The sequence below is a fragment of the Muscardinus avellanarius genome (genome assembly GCF_963383645.1).
Source record: "Muscardinus avellanarius genome assembly, chromosome: 16".
In the NCBI taxonomy this organism is placed as follows: Eukaryota; Metazoa; Chordata; class Mammalia; order Rodentia; family Gliridae; genus Muscardinus; species Muscardinus avellanarius.
The window spans coordinates 39,964,079-39,974,628 of NC_137802.1; the positions used below are offsets into that span (position 1 = coordinate 39,964,079).

Below are 10,550 nucleotides of genomic sequence, written 5' to 3' on the forward strand. Positions count from 1 at the left end.
CCTGGCACCTCACGTTGAATGCTCCCACTAAGGAGAACTCTTGATCCAGCCCCAGTCCTGCGTCCCTCTATGAAGTGTATGTCACTGAAGGCCTCCACCACCGCCCCGTGACCCAGTCGCTCTCTCTGTCCTCTTGGTAGAAGCATGAGCCTCAACTCTCCCATCTCCATCTCATCTTGGAGGCTTGGATGCTCGTGGCTCGTTTCATGTTCCATCTTGACATGCCTTCCAGGATAACACAGCCCTGGTTTGTCTCCCTAGCCTTTTTCTCTTCTCTTTCAACACCTTGCTGTTCAACATCAACCAGAACTCGAGACTTCTGCGTGAACTGGACAGTCTCCCGAGGATATATGTGAAATCAAAGCCCAAGCCTTTCTGCAATGGAGTGCTTGTCTGGATGATTCTGTCTGTGGTCCTTCTCCCAATATATGCTATGTGGGAGAAGAGAAAGGCCTTCTTAGAGACATCGAGGTTTTTGTCATGTCTTTCTGGACTCCCTTTTTTGACTTCTACTGCCTTAAAGTTAGAAAATCTACCTGGGCAGAGTGGCACACTCCCATAATCCCAGTACTCAGGAGGCCAAGACAGGTTCGAGGACAGCCTCAACAATGTACTGAGTCTCTCAGCAACCTAAGTGAGACACTGTTTAAAAACAAGCAAACAAAAATTGAGTAAAAAAGGGCTGGGGCTGTAGCTCAGAAATGGACGACCCCTGGTTCAATACCATACACACACACACACACACACACACACACACACACACACACAGAGTTAAGAAGGCTGCTTACATTTTTTACTTTTTTCTATCCTATGTTTTGATCTTTTGCTTGAAATTTTTGCTTTTTGTCTCTTAATAGACAAAGCCAGTATTTTCAGATGTTTAAAATGGTCCTCGCTCTCCCCACAATGCCTGGCTCTAAGTTCATAGGCTTTGCTATAAATGTAAAGAAGTCTGCAAAGGAGTTAAAGAATGACTGGACTCTTCCAGGCCAGGTCTCTCCTGAGGATCACTACTCTTAAAACCCTGGATGACAAAGGACAAGAGAGATGGATTAAAACAGTCTTGGGAAGGAGAGAGCAGAGAAGCAATGTCATTGTATCTGAAAAATATTGTCCCCAGTGACATTGTTTTTCATTGTTTGGGCAGGTTTTCTATTTTTCTGTGTCTTCTGTTATTTTACTTGGAAGATATAAAAGGCTACATCAGGGACTGCCAGCCAGATGCTATTTTAAATGGAAGGTCTTTATTTTTTTATGGCCATAAATTTCACATGCAGGAATATTCTTTCATTTTGCCCTGGAGCCATACCTGAGAGAAAGAAGCCAGGGCCAGAAAGGACAATTCCAAAAGAACCCAGAGGGGCTCTGAGAGAGTTTATACAGTTCAGAGTTTGCTCCAAGCCATTTCTGGTGTTATCCATGCTTTGGGTAGACAGCCTAAGTAGTACCCTAGGATGGCTTAACAAAATACCATATAAAGGGGGGTTTAAAACAATGAGATTCCCTCCCTCACAGCTGTGGAAGTCTGAAGCCAAGATGGCGGTGGATGGATTACTTCTGGAGACCGTCTCACTGTTGGTGGCTGCCAGCAATTCTTGGTGTTCCCTGGCTTATCACTCCTACTTCTGCCCCATCTTCATTTGGTATTTTCCTCTTTGTGTCTCTACGTCCTCACATGACCTGCCTCTGAGAACACCAGTCGTTGGACCCAGGGCGCAACCTCATTCCAGGACGACTTCATCTTAACGAATGACCTCTGCAAAGACCCCGTCTCCAAATGAAGGAGATTCGGGTGAATAGGAATCAGGGAGGGGGTCACTCTTCAGCCAGAGGAAATTATGGTGTTGTTTGATGTTAAAATGTGGCAGTATTTCTCCAGGGGCTTCCCAGAGAAACCCACCCAGAAAGCTGAAAAGGTCCATGGATTGAGAGCTGGGTGATGTCCTTGGTGCAGATTTGAAGGCCAAGTGGTGTTTTGCACACATGGGTGCCTAGGCATTTGTTTTTTCTTTTATTCTTGCTGTTGTCACTGTGTTAGCATCTATACCATTTTATTTTCTACTTTACCTAGTTAATTGCTCCAGTGGGGGGAAGGCAGCAGAACAAATTTAAAAAAAAAAAAAAAAAAAAAAAACTTGTTTTAAAGTCTTGTTTCTGTCATTTACTATCTGTTTGGTCCTGAGCCTAAGTACCCTCAAAAATAATATCCTATCAAATAATAAAACTTACAATATATCTTTTTTGTATGTTTGTAGTGTGTGTGTGTGTGTGTGTGTGTGTGTGTGTGTGTGTGTGTTTACTGGGGATTGAACTCAGAGCTATACCTCTAGCCCTATTTTTTTTTTATTTTTGAAACAGTATTTTGCTAAGTTGCTGAGGTTAACCTTGGACCTGCAATCCTCCTGTCTCAGCCTCCCAAGTACTGTGATTACAGGCATGTGCCACCACACCTTGCTTGTTCGTGACAATTTTTAGCTCCAAACTTAACGCTGCCCTAAGACTTTTGAGATACCATATTTTATTGAGGAAACAAGAGACCCTGAATGTAGCACCAAAAATAAATTCCCACCCAGATCCAGAATAGTTAAGATGAAAAATATTTTTGTATTTTAAGCAATAACCTAATTGCCTAGAAATGCAAAGAGGGTTTTGTAACTGTATGGAACATATATTTATTTGGTACCACTAAGTAATGTCCCAGATCCACAGTCAAAATGGACTATATTACAAATCAGTGTGCACACAAGTGAGATCCCATGAGCTCTGAATAGCACAGGGTGCTTTATGTAGACATTTGATTTACATTTCAGGCACCAGAAAAGCGAGATGGAAGAGTGAGCGGAAGGGAGGGAGGGAGAATGAGCTCATTAGAGTGCCCCTGACTTTCGGAGCTTGGGTTTTCTCATTTAAAAAATAAGGTCGGTAATTCATCTTTTCATTTGCACTCTCTAACATGCCTACGGAGTGCGACTTCAGTATTTATACGTAATGGACTCCACGGTGTCTCGCACCACAGGTATGCAATGCATGTTTGGAGTGAATGAAAGAATTGAGTATGTCATGACTACCTCGAGGGGTTGTTCTGAAACATGGCTTGTCTTGTTATTGCACACACACACACACACACACACACACACACACACACACGCACGCACACACACACACACACACACGCACGCACACACCTGTCCTGCTTATTCGAGCTAACGCCCGTCTGTGTCTGCCTATCACTCCCTGGCCAGTGTTCTTTATGTAGCAGCCTCTGCTTGGCCACTAGATGGCACAAGAGGAAAGTCCTTCAAAGACTCAATGAATTTACAGATCTTAAGTACAACAGGTAAGCAACATCTCACCTAAACACTGGAAGGAAATGGAGCCTCCAGGAAGCCGGACTTAAAGTGAATTTTGAGCATTGGTAAGATACAGAGAAAGAAAACATCCATGCAAATAGTAATCAGATGCTGGAGCCAAAAACAACGACGTCATGAACACCACATTCTGGGACACCAGCAGGAAGGTCACAGAACAGGAACAATGCTAGGAGGTCAAACCAGATCAACCGCCATGGTCAAGGGCCGTCACAGCCGCAAGGAGAAACCCAGAACTGACACACAAACATCACTGGACTGCGCTGAGCTGCCACGTGTATCTCAGTGTGCTTCAGCATGGACCGCACCATATGTAGTTCTCGTTTTGGAGTCCATTTTAACACATCCCTGGGCCATCTATTTAAAGGCACCAAAGGACTCCCTGAAATGTTGTCTCCCAGAGCCACCTGGGCTGTACACTCTTCACTGTAGAAATCAAGAATCTAGAGATCAGCACAGGCAAAAGAAATCAATTATCTCTGTAGAGTGCTGAACCCCCGCTACCCTACCCCATATACAAGGAGTTGAACTCAGGGACATTCTACCAGCCTGCTTGACACTCTCTCTCTCTCTCTCTCTCTCTCTCTCTCTCTCTCTCTCTCTCTCACTCTTTACTTATTTATTTACTTATTTATTTCTTATTTTGGGGGGTAGCATTGGAGATTGAACCCAGGGGCATTCTACCTCTGAGCAACATCCCCAGCCTATTTTATTTTTTATCTTGAAATGGGGTCTCATTAAGTTGTTAAGGGCCTCACTAAGTTGCTGAGACTAGTACAAACCTTCAATCCTCCAATCTCAGCCTCCCCAAGTATTTTTTTTTTTAAACAGGGTCCCACTAAACTGTTGAGGCTGGCCTTGAAGCTGTCTCGGCATCCCAAATATTGGGATTTTAGGCCTGAGCCATAGTGCCCAACTCAGCCCTTTGTATTTCTTACTTTGAAATAAGGTCTCACTAATTTGCTAAAGGTTTCCCTATCCATAGTGACTTTTGTTAATGCAAGCCCCAAAGATTCTAACTCTATAGACCTGGGATTGACTCAGGAATCTGTATTCATAAGAAGCTCCATGGAAGTCGGGCATGGTGGTGCACTCTTGTAATCCCAGTGCTTGGGAGTCTGAGACAGAAGGATGACACAGGTTCGAAGCCAGCCTCAGCTACTTAGTGAGGCTCTCAGCAACTTACTGAGACCCTGTTTCCAAACAAAATATAAAATATGACTGGGAGTGTAGCCCAGAGGAGGTAGAAGGCCCCTGGGTTTCATCCTCAGTACAGAAGAAGAAGGAGAAGGAGGAGGAGGAGGAGGAGGAGGAGGAGGAGGAGGAGGAGGAGGAGAACAAGAACAAGAACAAGAAGAGGAGGAGGAGGAGGAGGAGGAGGAGGAAGAGGAAGGAGGAGGAGGAGGGAAAGAGGAAGAGGAAGAGGAAGAGGAAGAAGGAGAAGGAGAAGGAGAAGGAGAAGGAGAAGGAGAAGGAGAAGGAGAAGAAAGAAGAAGAAGCGGCTCCATGGATTCCAGTAAGGCTGGCCCTAAACCCAGGGCATGTGAGGACCACTTGTTTTCTTGTTAATCCAGAATCACAGAATCAGGAACAAACAAATAAGAACTCCTTTCTACAGCATCCCTGGACTATCAGATTCCCATGGAAACTGGGCATAACAGAACTGGATAGGAAGCTGCTATCCCTCTAAAACTTATCAGTTTTCAACCTACCAACTGCTGGGAGCACTGACCTTTAGGAGTACCAAAAGAATCCCATTAACTATTGGAGAAATGGCGACTGATGCCTTATCTGGCCAAAAACATAAACATGAGACCAAGCCAGATATCTAATATGAGGGGCCCAATGCAAAATTTAAAAACTAAATTTAAAAATTGCAAGATGGCATTAGCAGAGCATTGAATTATGCATGGTCCCTTCTGAGCCTGGGTTCCTGTGGCACTGGCACTAGGCTAGACTACTGGGACAGGGCTTCACCTGAGACAGGGAAGATTTTTTTTTTCTTTTTTGTGGTACTGGGGATAGAACCCAGGAACATTGTTCCTCTGAACTACACCCCCTGCCCTATTTTTTTAGCGTTTTTCATTTTTGAAACAGGGTCTCACTGAGTTGCGAAGGGTCCCGCTAAGTAGCTGAGGCTGTCTGCGAACCGCACTCCTCCTGTCTCAACCTCCCAAATGCTGGGATTACAAGCATGAGCCACTGAGCCTGGTGTGAGGAGATATTTTTTTCAAGAGAAGAATATATTCTAATCTGCATCTGATCTTTCTTGTAATTTGGGTGTCTTCCTGCATTAGCTGAGCAGCCACAGTGTTCTCATTAAAATGTAAATTTATCTTCAACACTTCCCTGCTGAAATCTTTTTAATGGCCTCCCATTGCTTTGGGTGCAGCCTGAGGTCCTGGGCAAGGCTCAGGGTCCTGAGTGGTCTGACCCATGCCTGCGGCTCTTGTGTCTTCCCAGCCTTTTCTGCTCACATATGTTATTCTCTGTGGCTAGAAGAATCTTCCCTGCCTGGTCTCACCTAGATCCTGCTTATCCTTTAAGTCATGGTTTGAATGTTGCTCCTTTTGAAAGGTGTGTATATGCATGTGTGCATATACGTGTGTGTGTCCCACACTGTGGCACACCCCCCCCCCTATTTCCTGCTACTTTGAAACACAGTGATCCCAAAGTATTTTTTAATTCATGGGTTTTTGTTTTTTGTTTTGCTTTTTGTTTTGTTTTGGTGGTACTGGGGGTGGAACCCAGAGGCCTTCTACCTCTGGGCTATACTCCCAGACCTATTTTATATTTTTATTTGGAAACAGGGTCTCACTAAGTTGCTGAGAGCCTCACTAAGTAGCTGGGGCTGGCTTCGAACCTGCGCAATCCTCCTGTCTCAGCCTCCCAAGCGTGGGGATTATAAGCATGCGCCACCACGCCCAGCAAATTCATGAGTTTGAAAAAAAAAATGAGAGAATATGAAAATAACAAGGAAATAACCAGGTGCTAGTCACTTGCTTTTGTTAAAGAAACACATCCACTCCCAAAAACCACTGGCCTGATATCTCAAATCACTCCATACCTGGCATTGAAGTCCCTAGAGAAAAGAAAACAAGACTTCACAATCTGTGCAGGACAATCAGGTTTTGAACTTTTGTCTCGGCATGCTTATTAACAGCATTTTTGCTCACCAAACTTCCATTTGGATGAAGAATTAGGAGGCCACCACTTACGCACCAGAATTCAATAACACAGGAACCATCCTTTCTCTCTCCGTGGAAGTGAACTGATGAGAATCGGCTGCTGTGTTCGAGTGGCCGGGGTATTAACGGCAAGAGCTTAAGTTATTAAACCGAGCAGCCTTGATCCCCAAGGTTTCCCAGAGCATTGGGGATTACTGTGTTTTTATTCCAGAACCAACGTAGCTATTCTGATGAGCTACAGTTTGCTCCCTGCAATGCCCAGACTGGCCTCAAATGCCTTTCTCTAGGCCCACCTCCCCACCGTGGGAGAGAAGATGGAGTTCTACTTGGAGATCGACCCCGTCACCTTGAACCTGATCATCCTGGTCGTGAGCTACGTCATCCTGCTCCTGGTGTTCCTCATCTCCTGCGTGTTGTATGACTGCCAGGGCAAGGACCCCAGTAAGGAGTACGCTCCCGAGGCCACGCTGGACGCCCAGCCCTCCATCCGCCTCGTGGTGATGCAGCCAAGTGCTCCTGGGGCCCACTGGGCCCGGGGGCCCGGCCTTCACTTCAAAGAGCCTGCTCCACTGGGGAAGAAAAGCACTGTGGTGTGAGGCTGGACATGGGGCGCTGTGGAGGGGCCACTGGACTTCCAATAGAAAACAGACTGGTCCCTATGGTGGCTCCAGCGCTCTCGGTGCACAGGCTCTGCTTGGCTGAGGAAGCTGCAGCTCTTTCTCGCTTTCTGCTCGGCCTGTCTGTGGATAAAACATTCATTGAAGGTAAGATGTCAAAAGTGGTCTTCCTTGAAGGCTCCAAATGCAAAATGTGGGTACTATGATTGTATATGAATTTGCTTCCTCCGTGCATAGGAGACATTGGCTTTTGAGACAAAGTTAGAAAAAGAGAGTGCAATAGTGTGTGTGTGTGTGTGTGTGTGTGTGTGTGTGTGTGTGTGTGTGTGTGAGAGAGAGAGAGAGAGAGAGAGAGAGAGAGAGAGAGAGAAAGAAAGAATGGCATGACTTCAAATCTGCCCTGTACTTTCCAGATCCTTTACTTGCAAGGCAACCACATTGAACTAATCCAGACTCTCAATTATTATTATTTCTATGCACACCAGCTCTTCACGTGGTAACAATGAGTGGGCATAGCAAACACAATCATTGCAGAGTATACAATTAAAATGGCCAAGCTTGGGGCCTGGGTTCAAACCCTGCCTCCTCCACCTACCAGCTGTGTGGTCATGGCTAAGTTAGGTTCCCTCTCCGTGCCTGGGCCTAGCAATACAACCTCCAAGCTATAGGAGCTTTTTTACATTTTCTTCCCCTTGTACTGGGGATCAAACCAAGGGCATTCTACCTCTGAGCTACACTCCCAGCCTTTTTTACTTATTACTTTGAAACAGGGTCTCTCTGAATTAATAAGGATCAAGGATCTTGCTAAGTTGCTGAGGCTGGCCCTGAACCTGGGCTCCTCCTGTCTCAGCCTCCCACACTGAGACACACAGCCTTGGCTACTGTGATGACCACAGGCATTATTCCTGTCCCCACTTCTTTCTCATCCAGGTGGCACAACATGTTAATGTCAGTGAGATTGAAATGACCTATGTAGAGTGCCTGACATACAGTAGGATTTCAATAAAATGAAAGCCACTAGTATTATACCAGCAGGGGAAAAAAAAAAAAGGAAATAAGTAGAGACCTCACCCTTTGATGGCTCAGGCTAGTTTAGGCTCATTTATGGGAGTTTTCAGGGGGAGGGACAAAAGGTTGGAGAGCTGCTACATGTCATAGAAAATGGAAAGAAAAAAAAGTATCTGTTATGAGCTAAATTTTTACATCTTCCCCCCACCACCACTACCACCATATACTGAAGTCCATAAGCACAGCACCTCGGAATGTGACCTTGTTTTGAAATAGGGCCATTGCTTCTATGATTCGTTAAGAAAAGGTCATACTGGAGCAGGGTGGGCCCCTCATCCTGTATGACCGGTGTCCTAATAAAAAGGGGGAAATTTGGCCACAAACCTGCATTCAGGGAGAACACAGTGTGCAGACTAGAGTTATGTGACCACAAACCAGAAAACCAGAAGGTGGGAGAGAGGCCTGGGACAGATCCTGCCTGGTGCCCTGGGAGGGAGCGGCCCCTGCCATGTCTCCATCTTGGACTTCTCACCTCCAGGACTGCGAGGCAGTAATATCTGCCATTTAAGCTATTTTGTTAGGGCAGCGCTAACAAACCAATTCAGTGTCTCGAGGGAATAATTAAGCCACGAAATGGGATGCCTAGTACTACGAGCCTCCCTAGGGTTACGTGCTTCTATAAGCAGTGACACAATGCTGAGTTAGGTCTTGGGACAAAGGATAAGTCACAAAGAAAAGATATTATGGAGCTCAAGTGCAAAACTATTTGGTTGAAGAAAAAAAAAACCCAGAACTCTGTGTAACACTGAATCCCGCTATTATAAATATAATCGTACTGCACCCATTTAAAAAATACATTGGTTGTTGTTGTACTGAATATTGAACTCAGGGATGTTCTACCTCTGAACTATACCACCAGCTCCATTTTTTTTTTTTTTTGAAACAGGTCCTAACTAGGTTGCTGAGACACTCCTCGAACCTGAAATCCTCCAGTCTAAGCCTCCAAAGCACTGGGATTACAGATATACATCACCACATTGGGGGAAAAAAATTTTTTTTAAAAGCTCTATAGAGCTGAGCATGGTGGCACATGCTTGTTATCCCCGCATTTGAGAGACTAAGACAGGAGGATCGTGGTTTGAAGATGTCCTCAGCTACTACTTAGTGAGGCCCTTTGCAACTCAGTGAGACCCTGTTTCCAAATAAAAATAATAAAAAAAATAGGGCTGGGGGTGTAGCTCGGAGGTAGGATATCCCTGAGTTCCATCCTGGGTACTGCAAAAATAGAATAATAATTAAATAAATAACCTCCATACATCCTTAAAAACCCAGCACATGAGTATTAGATACTTTATTTAATTTTCCTAAAAATGTATGGAGACAGAAACAAGTACTCTGATCTTAAAGACAAGAGAATTCTAGATTTCACGCATGGACTCTAAGGCTGACAGGATGGGGTTAGTACACCCCCGGGATCCTGGCTCACTTCTGAATCTACCCCGTGATTCCAGAGCTGCCCAGAATCCACTCAGAATCACAGAGTGATTCCTCAAGATGGACGTAGAATGGCACATGGTGTGATCACTCTCTGCCTTTATTTTTGTGTTTGGAGTAACACAGCAAACACCCCCGAGAAGTGGAGGGCAGTGGACAGAGGCCTGTATTCCTCAAGGGTGTCAGGACCAGCTTCTTAGTCACGCCTAAGAACACCAGCGTAGGTGGAGATACGGAAAGTAAGACGGCATTTATTACCTCCTCATGTGTGACACTTCCTTTGAACTTTAACCTTGTGCTGTCTGTTCCAGATAAGGGCTTTGCAGCAGCAAGATTACAAAAGATCTTAGCTATTTCATAAGCAAGAGAGATTCTTTTTTACTTTGAAACAGGGTCTCACTAATTTACCGAGTGTCTCTCTCGCTGTAATTGCTGAAGCTGTCCTTGAACCTTCAATCCACCTGTCTCGGCCTCCCAAGTATTGGAATTCCAGGCGTGCGCCACCATGCCCGACTTGCACGTATTTATTTATTGTTTATTTCTTTATTTGTTTACTTTGCTCGAGGCTTCTCTGCAGTCACCCATTACTTAATTAAACTGCAACCATATGGTGGGAGCTGCTGGTTCACCGTGTCACACATCTCCAGCCTGGCAGCCTCGACTTCACCCTGAAGCTCTCGGGCAGACGATACACAGATACCTAAAAGATGGAGGCCTGGGCTTGGGCCACAAAATGCCAAAGGGGGAGAGAAGCGCATTGCTCAAAGAGAGGACTTCAAAGTGCCCAAGAGCAGCTCAGTGGAGATGTGATGGTGGAATTTGAAATCTACAGTGTTGGTCAGAATTGTGAAATGTTAAAAATGGAGCTAGGGAGT

General features: G+C 45.2%; 1 protein-coding gene across 1 annotated transcript; it reads left to right on the top strand.

Moving 5' to 3' along the window:
- Positions 1 to 6,870: 6,870 nt before the first annotated feature.
- SMIM36 (small integral membrane protein 36) lies at positions 6,871 to 7,152 on the top strand (the record flags this gene model as incomplete). Its single annotated transcript, XM_080712321.1, has 1 exon — positions 6,871 to 7,152. One exon carries the CDS (start codon positions 6,871 to 6,873, stop codon positions 7,150 to 7,152), a length of 282 nt encoding a protein of 93 aa, XP_080568447.1.
- Positions 7,153 to 10,550: the final 3,398 nt, after the last annotated feature.